At 51.0% G+C, this 16,575-nt stretch overlaps 1 protein-coding gene across 1 annotated transcript in view; it reads left to right on the forward strand.

Moving 5' to 3' along the window:
* Positions 1-16,575, forward strand: part of DRC11 (dynein regulatory complex subunit 11) — a 159,545-nt gene that overhangs the window by 121,205 nt on the left and 21,765 nt on the right. The window contains exon 15 of the mRNA XM_040450581.1: positions 2,208-2,407. Within this exon, the coding sequence (XP_040306515.1) occupies positions 2,208-2,407 (200 nt within the window). The remainder of the gene's footprint in view (positions 1-2,207; positions 2,408-16,575) is intronic.

Below are 16,575 nucleotides of genomic sequence, written 5' to 3' on the forward strand. Positions count from 1 at the left end.
TTTTACGCACGTTGTTTCGGTCCCGGCTTTTGCAGCTGAGTGAGCCTTTCCAGGATGCCGAGGAACTTTCTCAGGGTCGAGGGGTAGGGAGTGACAGAGCTGCGTTCAGGAAGGGCACGGAACACTGGCCTCCTTGTGATTCTCGCATCGTCCGAGAGTTGGAAAGTGTGAACGCGCAGAATCCTGGACGTCTCTGTCTCTTGGGAATTCTGTGTATTTTTAAAAAACTGCCACTGAAAGGCGATGAGCAGGAAGGGCCGTGAACACCGTGGCAGGCGTGCCCGCCCATCGGATGGGCTGTCCAGGGACCAGCCCCGGCTGCAGAGGCCTCCCCAAACCACCGCCTTCCCCTCCCTGAGTGACCTTGGTGACCACCCTCTTCCTCTGGCCGCTCGCTTCCCTAGAGTGAACAGCACATGTTCTCCTGGGTCTCCCCCATCCTTGCGGCTTCCCTCCTGCTGCCCCCTCCTCAGAGTCTGCCCTCAGCACCGTCCTGTCCTCCCTCCACCCCTTCCAAGACCTCTCCCTGCGCCCTGGCTTCAGCCAGCAACCTTAGCAAACCTGCGGCCGCCAGCCACCTTCCAGGGACCCCTAGGGCTGGCCACAGTCTCCCTCCCCAGCCCCTTGCTGTCCCCTGCCCCATCGCTAGTAAGAACTACCTGCCCGAGTCCCACTCCAGGCCTGCAGTTACGGGCCCCCCCCCCCTCGCCTGGCTTCGCCTCACATGTCCCCATCTCTACACGGTCCAGCTCGGCCCCTTCCGAGACCACCCTCTCCCAGAAGTCAGGCCTGAGCCCCCCACCCCCCAAGGTGGGATTAAGTTCTTCTCTGAACCCTCCGTGGTGCCTCCCATCCTGGTTACATCCACTGAGGTTTAGCTCCCGTCCTGGCCATAACCTTCTGCAGCAATCCCTGACTCTTCCACATGGGAACCCCACCAGCCCCCAGCCAGCAGCCCCCAATACCGGGTACTGAACGGACCACCCCTGGAATGGTGCCCCTCTCCTAGCATGACAAACAGCATCTCCTTTATCATATTATGTTACCGTACCCCTCACTGACCACCAATAACACGTGCTTACGTGAGTGCATTTTATTTATTTATTTTTTCTTGGAAGAGGGGGAGCATGAGCTGGGGAGGGGCAGAGAGAAAGGAGACAGAGGACGTGAAGGGGGCTCTATGCTGACAGCAGTGAGCTCGACGTGGGGCTCACACTTAGGAACCATGAGATCATGACCTGAGCCGAAGTCAGACGCTCACCCAACTGAGCCCCTCAGGTGCCCCTGTAATTGCATTTTGAACAGAACTTGCTCAAAACTGGTTTCCAAGTTTATGTTAGGTAACCATAAAACAATGTTTCTGGTTACTCGGTAAATTCCCTATATCTTTTCAATGACACAAGGGGCAAAAAAAAAAAAAAAAAAAAAAAGGCCCAATAATAATTGCAATATGGGTCTATTTACGGCTGATCGAAAAGTGCCCAGGGGTTGAGCAAAGCAAAGTCACGTGATAGGAGACGGTTTGATCACATTCATTCCGTTCGTGGTCTAATCACTCAGTGCCAGCGTGCTCTCCGCGCGTGTTCAGAACCACAGAAGATGGTCAAACCGAGTCCCGCTCTGGCCCAGGGGGAGACGGACAGTGTGGGGGCCTCTGATGCCTGCATGGAACTCGGGTCACTGCAACAAGTGTCAGGCTGCCCCTGCTACAGGCTAGAACCTCGGGCAGAACGAGGAAGCTTCCCCCTTTCCCTTCTGAGGATCACTAATGAATATTCTCAGCCCTCCTTAGCGGCTGTGTGTCCACATTCTTTTTCCCAAGCATTCAAAGAATGTAGCGCCACTGCTGACAAGCAGAGAAATCCACACCCGCCCCCCCCCCAAAAAAATGCCAGAGGTGAGTTATTGCAGGAATGTCCTTTAAAATGATGAGCTGGGGCCGGGGCGGGGGCGGGGGGGAGGTACTCTAGGGTGAGGGGCAGCAGGGAAGCCATGTACCGAGACCCTCTGGCCCCTCCTCGAGCCCTGACATACAAATCAAAGGTGTCACAGCCCTACTAGGACAGAAGGTGGGCCTCCGGGTAGAAATGCTCTGGACACGTACTTCCCTGTTGCAGAAACGGGGGTCACGCAGTGGAGGGGTGGCCTTGAGGGGCTAAGAACTTGCTGAAGCGGGATTTTAGAGCCCGTGCCTCTGACTTTTTTAGGTTCCGCAACAGTGCACGAGAACGCTCCTTTGGTGAAATCCCTGCTGTTGGCAGGGCCATCTGGGGTAGGGAAGAAGATGCTGGTCCATGCCATCTGCACCGAAACGGGAGCCAACCTCTTCGACTTGTCCGCAGCCAACATCGCCGGGAAATACCCCGGCAAAGATGGCCTCCAAATGATGCTGCATATGGTCTTCAAGGTATTTACCGCAGTTCTTGGCTCTTAATTAATACTCCTCCCTTGTGCAAATCACGGTGTCAAATCCTGCAGCTCGTTTCCATAAGCCAGCGAGCACGGACCCTCGCAGATGATTTCCTCAGGCTGACACACACATCCCTCTTCAACTCCCCCATCGCGCCCTCCTATAAATTAGTTCATCGTTGCCTCTGGCCGAGCCTCCGACAGGTAGAAACAGCTGCTCTCTCTGCATAAACACCCTCGGTGTCATCCAGACCAGCCTCTTCTGCCGCAGGAGTCCTTCCTGAAATGCCTGCGTGCGTCGCTGAAATTGAAAGCCACAATTTCTATTTCCGGCCCACCTCGCTTCGATAATGGCATCAGTCATTCGCCTTTTGGGGGGATATTCTTCCACACGTGGCATGAACCGCCAAGGCCCGGTTCCTTGGGCACATCGGCTTCTCACACAGGTGACAAGGAGGAACCTGCAGGAGCGTTTACCCCACACACACATTTACCCCCACCCCCGCCACACACACACACACACACACACACACTGTTTTCGGGGTGGGGGGGCCAGCAAATGCTCCATGATATCTGGCTGGAGGATAGGGTTTCCTAAAAGATCCATATACCACCCAGCTCTGTGATCTTAGATAAGTTCTCCACCTCCCCCAGTCTCTGTCTTACATCACCAAAATGAACCAGTCAAACCAAATGGTACTGAAGTGTTCTGTCAGCCCTAAAAGCAATGAGTCTCGGATATAATTTAGATATGAGTGATTGTGGTAATAGATGTTGCTAGGTAGGTAGGTAGGTAGGTAGGTAGGTAGGTGATAGATGGATGAATGGATAGATAGATGATAGATAGATAGATAGATAGATAGAAAACATGCATATATACAGACAAGGATTAGCAAGTTTTCAAACATTTTGGTACTGAATATTTCTATTTAGTTTTAAAACTTCACAGGGTTTTGTTTTTATTTCATGGACTACCTCGAGGTCGTCTTTATGCTGCTCGATTCACTCGTAGTCGTGAGCATGCCAGATAAGCTAGGTTTAACTATGGGAAGGTGTCCATGCAGCACGGCGACCCCATACCTGGGGTGAGGTACGAGCTGTGCCTCAGCCCTCGGGGGCTCAGAGGCATGGTTATCCATAAAGTTGCCCAAGGGGATGGTGCCTTTTCCGCATCACGCTGACAGCCAAAGGGAGGACGTGATCGTGGTGGGATTTTGTTCTCTCGGCCTCGTGGTCCCCAGCGGTAGGTCAGGTCAGAACATTTCCCATTCTCCCCCGCTTGTCCTGCAGAAATTCACAGAGAGAATTGTCCAGAGCTGGGAGACGGGAGAGGAAGAAGGTGGGTGGGGAGGAAAGACCACTAAGGTATTTAACAGGGCACCTCGTTCGGACCAGCTGTCTCGCCTCTTTGTGTCGTACATTGGACCTTCACAGTGGCCCCGCGAGGAGGCCATCCCCGCCCCGTTTACCGATAAAGAAACTGGGGCCCTGAGAGGGGTAGCAACTTGCCCAAGGCCACCGAGTCACGTGGCTTGGCCGGGGTCACCTAGGTCCTTCTCTTCTTGGCCCTCCTGCACCATTGTTATCAAGGTCAAAATTATATACGGTGAAATGCACAGACCTTAATACATTTTAAGTGCAAGCTTTGGAAACTGTGCACAACTTTACAGCCACCATTTTCTGGTGACCGTCTGGTCCTCGTAGAACTTCTTTTTTGAAATATCTGTCCAAGGCATTTGCCTACTTTTCACTACACGGTTGGTCTTGCGATTTGCAAGGGTTCTTTATATGTTCCGGACACAAGTTCTTTGCCAGACATACGTATTGCAAATATTTTCTCTTGTTCTGTGATCTGCGTGCTCATTTTTAAATTTTTTTGTTGTTCACATGTCCCATCAGTTACTGGCCTAGCGTGTTACAACCTCCCACCGTGGTCATGGAACTCTGTATTTCTCCTGTTCTGTCGGCTTGTGCTGCGTGGACGTTGAAGCGCTGTTAGGAGATGCGCCCACATTTAGGATTGGTGTGACCAGCTGTTTAGTTATCTTATCATTGAAATGCCTCTTTTTGTCCCGGAAGTGCTCCTTGTCCTGAAGGCTCCCTGGCCTGATACTAATAGAGTCACATCAGCTTTCTTGAAAATGTCAAGAAAGGACATAGTTAAAGCGCATTTCTTGTGCAGAGCCCATGGTTGAGTCTTGCTTTCTTATTCAATCTGACAACATACGCCATTTCATTGGAGCCTCTCCTCCGTTTACATTAAATGCGTCATTCAGACGGTTGTGTTAGGTCCGCCATTTTGCTCTTTGCTCCCCATCACCCCATTTCTTCTTTTATTCTTCTGTTTGTCCTTTCCTGCCTTCCTTTGGGTTAACTCAATACTTTTTGTTACTTTATTTAGATTCCTGTATTGTCTTTTTAGCGATTCCTCTGTCTTAATCAATGGATTACCATAGTGTTTTCAATTTAGCACCGTGGATGCAGAGCTCATATTGTACTATTTTACCTAAAATGTGAGAAAAATAGAATCCATTTATTATCCTTTGTCCTTTATGTTTTTCTCATGGATTTTACATCTAAAAGTGTTATAAACACCACAAAAAAAGTGGTATTATTTTTGCATTAAATAGTCATTTGTCTTTTAAAGAAACTAGGTGGGGGGAATTAAGTACGTTACCCCCTCCACTATATCCCTCTCGCCAATCCAAGCTCCCACCTGCTGTCATTTCCGCTTCAGCTGAAGGACTTCATTAGCATGTTTTTTAGTGCAGGTCTGCTGGCAACAAATATTTTTTAGCTGTCATTTGATTTTTTTTTAATGTGTATTTATTTTTGAGAGAGAGAGAGAGAGCAGGGGGAAGTCAGAGAGACAGAGAGAGGGAGAGAGAGAATCCCAAGCAGGCTCAGAGCTATCAGCGCAGAGCCTGACACGGGGCTCAAACCCACGAACCGTGAGATCATGACCCGAGCCAAAATCAAGAGGCAGGCGCTTAACCAACTGAGCCACCCAGGCGCCCCTCCTTTGATTGATTTTTAAATGTCTGTTCAGCACCTTCATTTTTGAAGGCACATTTTGCTGGATACAGAACTCTGGATTATATTTTTGCTTTCAGCACTTTAAAGATGTTATTCTGTCATCTTCTTACATCCATATTTCTCATTAACAGTTATCAGAAATTCGAATTGTTGATCTCCTGGATGTGATGTGTCATATTCTCTGAATGCTGTTAAATATTTCTCTTTACTATGCTTTTCCTCAGTTTCACCCTAATGGGTCTGGGTGTTTTTCGGTTTTTCTTTGTACTTAAACTGCTGTGTGGCTCACTGTGATCACCGAATCCACAGATATATGTTTTAAACCAAATTTCAGAAATTTTGGCTACGATTTCCTCAAATATTTTTTCTGCCTCTTTCTCCCTCCTCTCCTTTGGATGCTCCAAGTACATATATATTATGTTCTACAAGTCCCCCCGGGTCTTGTTCTCTCTAGTTTCCACATTGGATAATTACAATTAGTCAGTATTCAAGTCTACCTACCTTTCCTTCCACTGGTGCCAATCTGCTCTTAAGTCTATCGTGTGGGTATATTTGTTTGTATTTGATATTTTGTTTTTCAGTTATAGAATCTAATGTTTCTTTATTTTTGAGACAGAGAGAGAGAGACAGAGCACAAGCAGGGGAGGGGCAGAGAGAGGGGGAGGACACAGAATCCGAAGCAGGCTCCAGGCTCCGAGCCGTCAGCACAGAGCCCGACGCGGCGCTCGAACTCACAAACCGTGAGGTCATGACCGGAGCCGAAGTCGGACGCTTATCCAACTGAGCCACCCAGGTGCCCCTTCAGTTGTAGAGTTTAAATTTGCTTATTTTTACAGGTTTTTATTTCTCTCTTGCAGTTCTCCATCTGTTCATTCAAGATGACAATCCTTTCCTTTAAGTCTTCGAGCTTAACAATGGGCTTACATTTCTTGTCTACCAATTCCAATATGAAGGCACTTTGGAGTTTCTTTCTATCTGACTTTTTTCCCTGACCGTGTGTCACATATTGCTGTTCCTTCATATCATTAGTAGTTTTTCTTCGCATGTTAGACATTGTGGATGGTATGCTGTTGATGCGCTGGCTTTGTTCTGACCGGCAGTTAAATTACTGACTGATCAGCTTGAGCTTGCCGAGGTTTTGTTTTCCATTTTGGGATTGTGGGTCTATTTTGATTTTTGCCCTTAGCCTAAGGTGAACCTCTGAGTCCTAGAACATCATCTTCACTTGAACGAACCTTAAATGGAAAGCCTGAGGTGTTTAACAAGCGCTTTTAATGTGGCAAAGGCTAAAGTATATGCTTAGTAATTTCCCAGCTGTTGCTCTCCACTGAGCTCGGAATCTTCCAGCATGCAGGCACCTCTCTGAGGTTAGCTAAGGCTCTGAACGCGGGTTGGAACTTAAAGCCCAGCAGCCTGGCTGGTGGCCTCCTGTACTTACCCACGAAGCTCTAAACACCAAGTGCTTCCGTGGAAAAGTAAAAGACACCTACGCTCTTGCCCTGCCCCCCAAAAAACACCTAAATTCATCCATCCTCAACACCTAACTGCGTTGACATTGTAAGTAACAGGCAGAAGCACATAAATATTAAACTATCGGCATTTCACCAGCATCTTGTTTCGTATTAACTCGTGCAGTCCTCACGACCACCTTGTGAGGTAGACACTATCATCATCCCCGTTTTGCTGATGCGAAAACCGAGGCGCAAAGCATTTAAGTAACTTTCCTGGCTTGCCGTGCTGCGACGTGAGCCTCCAGACGTGACGACTGCATCGCTCTGCCTCGGACGGAGGTAGGGCTGACGTAAGCCTCTTCGCCCTCCTGCCGCACGGCTGCCCTGCTCCTGGCACGACCCTAGGACAGAGCCGATGACAGGATCATGATGTTCTCTCGCTCAAGACATTATTTCTTCCGCTACTGAGAGGTTGTCTTGACAGCGGGTAAGCTGTCTTCGCCTTTATTAAAACCATCGCGGACTGACATGGTGTAGGCCACAAAAGGCCGAACGTCAAACTATCAGAATGTGGAAAACAGCGTATTTAGCCACCTAGGGCACTCTGTGCCTGACACACACCTCGTTAAGCCTCACCTTTACTGTGTGTATCACTGATTCCTGAGAGACACGAAGGTCTCGGGAGTGGGAGTCACTCAACGAAAACTCCTGTGCGGTGAGGCCACCGTGTCCTGGCATGACTGATGACAGAGGGGCTATCTGCATTGCAAAGAGGTATGTGGCTTTAATTAACCAAAGAGGCAGGAAATGATACCTGTGCCGGGAGATCTAGGCCAGGAAGCCATAATGCATTCCTGTGGTCCGCGAGCCGTGGACGGGGCTGCGGCTTGCACGCAGCAGAATCTGGCTCTTCGGCATTTGCTGCAGAAGGTGAAATGACAGAAGCCCTGTTACTCATCATGCCTCCTTCTGAAGAGCTCCCATCCCTGAATTAACCTCTAGAAAGCCAAGCATGCAACTCTCGGGAAGCCACTCATAACTACGCTTCTGGCTGTGGTTGGCTTCCTCCCACCACACCCTGCGTGCGTGAAAACTCTGCAGAAATGCGTCTCTGGTTTGTTGCACGGGCACAGACTCCAACCCGTGCTGTTAGCATTATTTTTGGAGGGTTCCTTTGTTTTACACAGTTTTTCTAGGGGGCGTCTGGGCGGCTCAGTCGGTTAAGCGTCCAACTTCAGCTCGGGTCATGGTCTCGCGGTTCGTGAGTTCGAGCCCCGCGTCGGGCTCTGTGCTGACAGCGTGGAGCCTGGAGCCTGCTTTGGATTCTGTCTCCCTCTCTCTGCCCCTCCCCTGCTTATGCTCTGTCTCTGTCAAATGTAAAATAGACAGTCTTTCTCATGGATTAACAGCTTGGATAAGCGAATTCCTTGAAGAACTGAGTTGGTTGTATGAGTAAGCAACTTAGCTAAAATTCCCTCTTATGCTAAAGCTATATGCAGGAAAGAATACACATCTATTTATCAGGGAAATAGTAGAAATGTATCTAACAATTAAGAAATGTGATAAGTGGGGGCATCTGGGTGGCTCAGTCAGTTAAGCATCCGACTCTTGGTTTGGGCTCAGGTCATGACCCCAGGGTCGCGGGATCAAGCCCTGTGTCGGGCTCCACACCGAGTATGGGATCCGCTTAAAATTCTCCCTCCCTCTCCCTCTGTCCCTCTCCCCTGCTTGCACTCTCTCTTTCTCTCTCAAGAAGAAAGAAGGACAGAAATGTGATCAACGATTACTATTTAATACGTATTTCGCGGACGAAAGAAGTCACCACGGCAAGGCACCAGCCTCCTCGGGTCTTTATAATCAGGGGACGGAGGAACGGCGAAGACTCCACGGGACTGGAGCCTGACACGTGCTAAGGAGTGTAACACACACTTTCATTTTTAACTGCACCAATCCCTGATGAGACAGGAACTAAAGTCTCCATTCTACAGACAAAAAAAAAAAAAAACACACACACACACAAAAAAAAAAACCAACGAAGCTCAGAGTGCTTCATTTGACCCAAAATACAAAAGAACAAAGAGGCTGGCATCTGGATTTAAGCCCACGTCTGACTCCAGCTCTGTCAGAGGCTCCCGACTGGCCTCTGGGGGAGGGAAGCCTCCATCGTGCCCGGCCTGTGGCAGCCATGCCCGCCCAGTGACCCAAGGGCAGGGACATTCCTGGGGCAGAGTGTCAGCTGGGGACATTGCAGCGTGAGAAGGTGAAGAACTGGAAACTATTGCGTGCTGTTGGCACTCCAGCAGGATTCCACGTCTTCCGGATCCCCCCTTCTCCTGAGCCTCCAGACCTCCCACGAGAAGGCCGAGCAGAGGCCAGCAGAGCCTGGAAGGTCCAGGCAGAGGACTGCTTGTCTTGTGCTCTGGGTCTGGGGAGAGATGGCTTCTCTTCCCCGTGGTCCTTGAGCCCTCCCTGTCCTCCAGTGAGGGCCCGACTCAGAGCGAGGCCGCCTCCCACACTCCGCATCCGGTCCAGGCCACGTGGCCCACACCGGCCTGCATGTCTGGACAAAAAGAAGCCGTGATGCTGTTCGTGCCTTGGCACCGCTCGCCAGGAGCTCCTCGTTGGGCTCACAGCCAACAGCCTGTGGCCGCCTGCCAAGGGATCTCGCCCAGATGTGCTGGTACAAACAGCTGGTCCAGGAGTCAGGCCACGGAGACCCCAGCCAGTTATGTTTCTGTAGCTCACGGAAGCTCAGATTCCTCCTGATGAATAACGCAAACAAAGACACGGTTGCTATTCGTGGATGATTTTTTTTTTCCCAACACACGGACATAGAATAAATGTAATAAATGTGGGAGTGTCACCGTCATAAGGTGAAATTCAATACGGATAAAGCAAGCATGACACCTGACCCCAAAACGCAGAGTTGCTCACGGGAGAGAAGGGGAGGAGGGGGAGAGGGCAGGGGAGGAGAGTGGGAGAGAGAATCAGAATCTAGGAGCTCCGGTGGAGCAGCAGGTATGAAAATGAAGGAAGGGAGGGGCCGGTGACCTTGATCCTGAATGGGTCACCTTACACTTGTTGTGGAGACAGTTTAGGCGGAGAAGGGAGTCCACATGCGCGTCACAACCTTTTTTTTTTTTCAGCGTGAACTTTGTACTTCAGGACAGTTTTAAGTTCACAGCAAAGTTGAGCAGATGCCCCAGAGCGTCCCCACATCCCCATGGAAGGGGGGCCCCAGAACGCGGATGCCCCAAGCGTCGTCTGTCAGTAAGGGACGTGCAGGCATTCTGTGGGCTGTAAATCACCATAAATCTAGAGTCCGTCTGCTCTTGACCAGGGTCTACCCACAGGCGGCGTTAAAGAATCGTCAGCCAATTTGGAAACACATAAAGCAAGGAAGGCCTTGAATGTGGCTAAAACGTGCCACGTGTCAGTGGAGACTGTAGATGGCCTTGCGCATACGCATTAACCCTTGTGCTGCCCAAGGCTGGCTCGGTCAGTGCAGCCTGGCGTGAAGCCGTTGGCCCCGGTATGGCTGGGGGTGAGCTGAGGAGGAGAAGGGCATCCAGACGGAATTCCAGAGGGCTTGAAAGCCTGACGCCTGTCACCATGCAGACACCTTCCCTTTGACTACAGCCTGATAATCGGCCGAGCATCAACATGTTGGTGTTGCCAGCACTGACCTGACTCCCCCCACGGCACCCACCTGTCACAGTCCATCAACCGTGCCTGTATCCCAGCTCCTCCTGGTCCTCTCTTCTGCCTCAGTTTCCCTTCCTTTTCATACAGGGCCAGCCCAGCTGGTCTCCTGAGTCTTTAGTACACCTCGGCTCGTCCTTTGAGTGTCAACTTACGGTTTAGCCCAGCTCATACCCAGTGAGGACTTGAAGTAATTTCCGCCATCTCATAAAAGACTGTAATTCAAGGAAATCAAGAATTTAAACACTATTTTTAAATAGTGGAGATGCAGAACGAAACGCCTTCACGTTTTAAGTGTTTAAACAGAAGCCAAGTGACCACGGTCTCGGAACGTGAGCCTCCCCTCTCCCTGAGTAACTCACAACTCTCCACTCCTCCCCAGCATGACAGCTCCCTGGTGGTTGCCTGCCTGTGCCCAGAAACTCTCATTCAGACACAGAAACTATACGCTCTCCACCATGTCCCTCCTGCCTCCCCCCACTGAGCTTGGAATATCACAGATGCTTGGCAAATAGGTATGGGGTGGGTAGTTTGACGGATGGATGGATGGAGGGAGGGATGCATGGATGGATGGGTGGATGGGTGGATGGATGGATGGATGGAAGAAAGGAAGGGTGGGTGGGTGAGTAGATGGATGGATGGTACATGGGTGGATAGATGGATGGATAGATAAAAGAAAGGACAGAAGGGCAAATAGTTGGATGGTGGGTGGATGGATGGATGGTGGGTGGGTGGGTGGGTGGGTGGACAGATGGGAGAATAGGTGGTAGGAAGGAAGGCAGGGGGTGGGTAGGTGACCGAATAGACAGATGATGGGTGCATACATGGATGGTGACTAAGTGGACGGCTAGATGCATGCATGGTAGGCTGTAGATGGATGGTGGTGGTCAAATGGATGGATCGATAGAAAAAAGGAAGAGAGGGTGAGTGGGCGGATGGATGGATGGACGCGGGGTGTTTCCAGTTTGGTAAACTGAGACTCAACCACTGAAAAAAGTAACCTGGCTTTTCATCAGTTTCTCTAAGGCAAGCCAAATAGCACACTTTCGGAGAGAACTTCCAAAGCTTCCAGGAGTCATTTGGGCAAATCATATTAGTAAGTTAAGTGTGCCGAACACAAACACGTTTTCACCGTGGAGTCATTATATCCTGACCCAAGAGAATCTAATTCTGATGGAGAATGTTGATAGCGTTTCTTTCGGGATTAAAAAAGATCAAAGTTGGGGCGCCTGGGTGGCGCAGTCGGTTAAGCGTCCGACTTCAGCCAGGTCACGATCTCGCGGTCCGTGAGTTCGAGCCCCGCGTCGGGCTCTGGGCTGATGGCTCGGAGCCTGGAGCCTGTTTCCGATTCTGTGTCTCCCTCTCTCTCTGCCCCTCCCCCGTTCATGCTCTGTCTCTCTCTGTCCCAAAAATAAATTAAAAAAAAAAACATTGAAAAAAAAATTAAAAAAAAAAAAAGATCAAAGCCATAAAAATCACATGGAAGAAGTCTTTCATTGTTTGATAGAGCTTCCCAGAATTTGAAAAAGCGCATGGTGGAAATCCGTCTCGATTCCAGATTTGACATGTAACTGAAAACCTGTAGTTATATTTGATGGGACTGAAGAGCCCTCTACTGGCAGCTGAAGTCAACTAGCCCGTGCGACTTCTGGAAAGTTCAATTATGAATTAATTACATCTAATTGCCCATGACCTCAAACTCTCTGTGAGTAATTTGAATGAAGGCTTATCATTGCTAAATGAAAATTAAAAGAGCAAAGGATACCATTTTTCATTAACAAATTGGCAAAGAGTTTTTTATTGTTAATACTCACTAAGGAGGGAGTGTGGAAAAACAGATTTGCTTATCCACAGCTGAAGAGAGTGTAAGCAGAGAACCTCTGGGAGGGCAGGTTGCCAACGTCGGCGAAAACAAGAATAACATAAGCCCTGAGGTCCAGCAGCTGTGGGTCTGGCCCCGTTCTAAGGGAGTGACCTCGTCATGGGCCCCCAAAGCTCATCGAAGCACTGTTTGATTTCATTAGAAGGCAGAAACCTTCCAAATGTTCAAAATCAGAAGGTTATATCAATAAATTATGGGACATCAGGTTAAAATGATGTTGGAGAAATCAATTTCATATGGGGTAAACCAGAATGCAAAACAGTGTATGAGGAACGATCTCATTTTGGCAACTATGGGTGTCGAAGACGGTCTACGAAGGTGGGAAATACGTGACAATTCGCTCATACAGAGGAGGCAAAGAGTGTTGTTTATGTGTCTGAATACATATCCTGAAAACTTTGCTAATGAATACTGCTTTGGTAGTAACAATAAGAAAGGGCCAAATTTCCACGAATCTCCAGGTGTTCAAAGCTTGGCCTGTCCACCCTTTGTATCTGCGAACATCCCTCGTGTCACAGATGCCCAGCCTGGGCCAGCAACCATCCTTACCTCCTGCTCCCTGGGGAAGGAGGACAGCCCTTCTCCCTCCTAGGTCGTCCTCTGCTGGCCGCCCTCCCATCCCACGCCACCTCCGGGCTCCGGGCTCCCCATCTTTCTAAAAGAATGCTCCCTGCCTCAGCCTCTGACCCTTTCACCCCTCAGCCCCCGTCACCTGGCTTCTCTCCCCTCCACGCCCCACCAAGGCCACCAGTGACCTCCAGATTACCAGCCCTGGCCGCCGTTGCCCACTCCCTTCCTGCACCACTGACCTCCCTGGGCGGTGGCGACGGCTCCCTCTTCTGTGCCCTTTGCTGTCCCCAACGCAGCACTCCTGCCCCATCAGGCTCTTCACCCGCAGCCGTCACCGGGCCCCACCCACTCTCCCCCTCCACTGGTGAGCTCCCACCCTCCACTCCCACGTGCCCACCAACCAACTTCCCAGTTCCCCGGGAACAGCCCCCCAGCACGCCATGCTTCACACACCCACCAGAGGGATGTTTCCATACTGCAACTAGGATCCAAGTTCTTGATTAAAATCCCTTACAGACTCTCCACAGCTTCCAGGATAAAAGCAAACTCTGCAGCCCGGCCACAGCCTTTGTGACGCCTTTGTGGCCCCGAGCAGCCCCACGAGGGCACACACGTAGCCCTGTGCCCTGGCTCCCGTCCCTGGCATGGCCGACGCATCCCCATTTTCAGGCTCTGTGATCTTCTAGAGACCACTAGAAGCTCTGTGTGCTTTAACACTTTGTCTGCAGTCTCCATTCCTGGTCACCTGCTTGACCCACTTCTCGCTCTTTCTGTCATTGGTGGCCCTCGCCGACACCCCATTTTCCTAGGGCCACCCTCACAAGCTGCCCTCCCTTCCCCTGGGCAGGTCCTTGAGGGCAGGGACCCCAGCACCGAGCATAGCGCCTGGCACATCCCCGGGAAGCACTAACGAACGAAGAAATGTGAGAACAGCTCTCAGTCTACATAAAGCCAGTCTTTCTGGCCCACGAGAGCCTTTCGACTATTTGAAAACAGCTAGCTTACCCCCTTGAGTCTTCTTTTCTCCCAAGACAAGTCTCATCCCTTCGATCCTCCCTGGTGGGAGACACTGTCCGCGTGGGGGTCCCGGATTCCATGCCTCCCTCGTCTGTCCAGAACTGAGCCTGGCCACCAGATGTCCTCTGGCCAGCTCCCCACTGAGGAGGACAAGGCAGTGACGGCTTTAGAGTTCTCCCTGCTGGAATAAAAAGGGGGTAGAGGAGGAAACAGGTCAAGGGTAGTGAGATGCTTTGGAACGGGCATCTTGTCTCCCATGGAGACAGGGCAGACATTAACGCCTGGTTAATAAAGGCAGACCCAGGTCTGACTCCGGGCAGACTGACTCCAACATTTCTCCGGTGCTGGGGGGCATATTACCCCTTCTCTGCCCCAGTGACCTCACATATAAAGGGGAGATGCTAGGACGAGCAGGGCACAGTACGCACTCAGCGAGCGAAGGAGAAGTGGTGTCATGAGATCAAGGCGCTTTGCAAGTGATCATTCCTTGTATTGTTATTGTCAGAGAAATCGCCGGGGAAACATTTTCTGCTTCATTTGATAAGAACTGAACCCTCAGAAACCACGTCACCACCAAGGTCCCCCACACAGCCCCGTGTGCCCCGCAGCAGGTGAACGGTCCCAGCAAAGCCATTCCTTCACAGGTGCGGGTGACAAACACAGGAAGCTTGGAATTACCCCACCAGCCCCGAACGCACACAAGTTCGGGAACAGTTGTTAGACTTTCGCGTTGAATGGAATGGTACGACCAGAGACTGTTGGTCTCAAATTATCCCAAGCTAACAAGACTCCTGCCTTTCAAGACGGCTGGAGCAGCTTACTTCGTTAGAAGCAGAAGGCTCCGGAAGGGCTTGTGCTCACATCTACGATTGCCATTGAGAAGAGTGGATCGGCAGAATGGAGACACGCAAAGACTGGAAAGGCTGTCGCTTGCCAAGTGGACACAGGAGGGGAGAGGCCGGCTCCTTCGGCAAGCTCACCATTAGCCCGAGACGGGAGACAACGGCTTCTGTGCGGTGTTCTTCCAACAGCTTTCTGTTCTAAAGCTACGATTTTTAAGGAGTGAAAAAGAATAAGATTTTGCCTTTGTCATTATAAAGTGTGTCTTTTCTAAGAAGCTGGAAACCCAGGATCTCATTTTCTTATTTTCTTTAGGGGCTGGAAGCAGGGAAGCTTTGGACTTAAAATAGCTCTCAGCAGAGCAATGCTTCCTTGGAGCCCACCCTCGGTCTGCAGCAAGGGAGGGGGCGGGCCACGTTGTAAAGTCGGGGGGGGGGCCTACGGCAAGGAACCCAGAGAACCGACAGCTGGCGACGGGGCCCGAGAGCCTGGCAGACTTTGCCGCCAGCAGCCCGGTCTTACATCCTGCTTCTGCCATTTTCGAGCTGTGTGACCTTGGACAGCTCACTTAGCGCCTTTCAGCCTTGGTTTCCCCGTCTGCAAACCTGGGTGAGCATCGCGGCACCTGCTTCGCAGGGCTGTGGCGTGAACCACGTATCAAGCGGAGGACGTGCTGGGTCAGTGTTGGCCCTGACCGTGAGTGTCCTGCCGTGTGCGACGCGTGTGGCCCTGGCCGGGCACACGGCTGCTCACTAACTGCTGGCACTCGCTGCGGTTATCACACCCCGCCGCCCCGCCTAGGAATTGGGGCTACAATTTGCAGTTCTTAAACTCTGTGGCTCTGGCTCTAAAAACTAACGCGTACCGAACAGTGGTTGGCAAGACGTGCTTCCCCCCTGAAGGTGCTGGCAAGTGGGGACCGTGAATGCACACAGCCCAGGTGTCACGCTGGCACCAGGATCAAGTTCCATCGGCTTTTGTCTTAGAGCGTGCATAATCTGCCTCACTAGGTACGTAACACTGGGGAAACGGCCGCAGCGAGCCTAGTGATTTTTCCATCATTTGTTAGATGCCTGTCTTGGTTAAAAATCATGCCCGCTGCCCTAATGAGGTTTGAAGAAATATAAAAATAGGAGTAGATAACACTACATTCGCTGCGGCCGGAGGCTGGCTTTCATCTGTCGCAATTTTGCACAAAGCACAGGTTGTTGCAAAAAACCCCGAACTTCGCTGTCATGGGGGCGCTTTGAAGAGATCCTTAGGTGTGTGGCCGTGATTTGCCGTCCCAGCGCTGTCGCAAAGCCCCGCCCACCGTGGAGGGGCTCAGAGCCACTTCCCAGACAGAACCTGGGCCACAAAGGCACAGCCACACCAAGGAGAACAAAAGGCATCCCGGGGGCCCTTGTGCTGAAACAGCTTTTCTCACGAGGAGCAGGTCTGAATAAACCTGGGAGCTGCAAGCAGGCTGTAATTACATCTTGAGACCCAAACACCCCTTGATTTTGTTGCAGCAGAAAACTGTCATTTTATTTCAAGCCAGACTGATTCGAGGCTCCGGGTCCTAGAGCCAAATGCATAGACCTCAAGGGTGTCTTGCCCGTAAGGTGGGAGAGGAGGCCGCGGTGGGGGCCCCGCCCTGTCGTGCAGGAGGGCCAGGGTCAGGCAGTG

The sequence above is a fragment of the Herpailurus yagouaroundi genome, unplaced genomic scaffold, assembly GCF_014898765.1.
Source record: "Herpailurus yagouaroundi ecotype Mexico unplaced genomic scaffold, PumYag 202, whole genome shotgun sequence".
NCBI classification, from domain to species: Eukaryota; Metazoa; Chordata; class Mammalia; order Carnivora; family Felidae; genus Herpailurus; species Herpailurus yagouaroundi.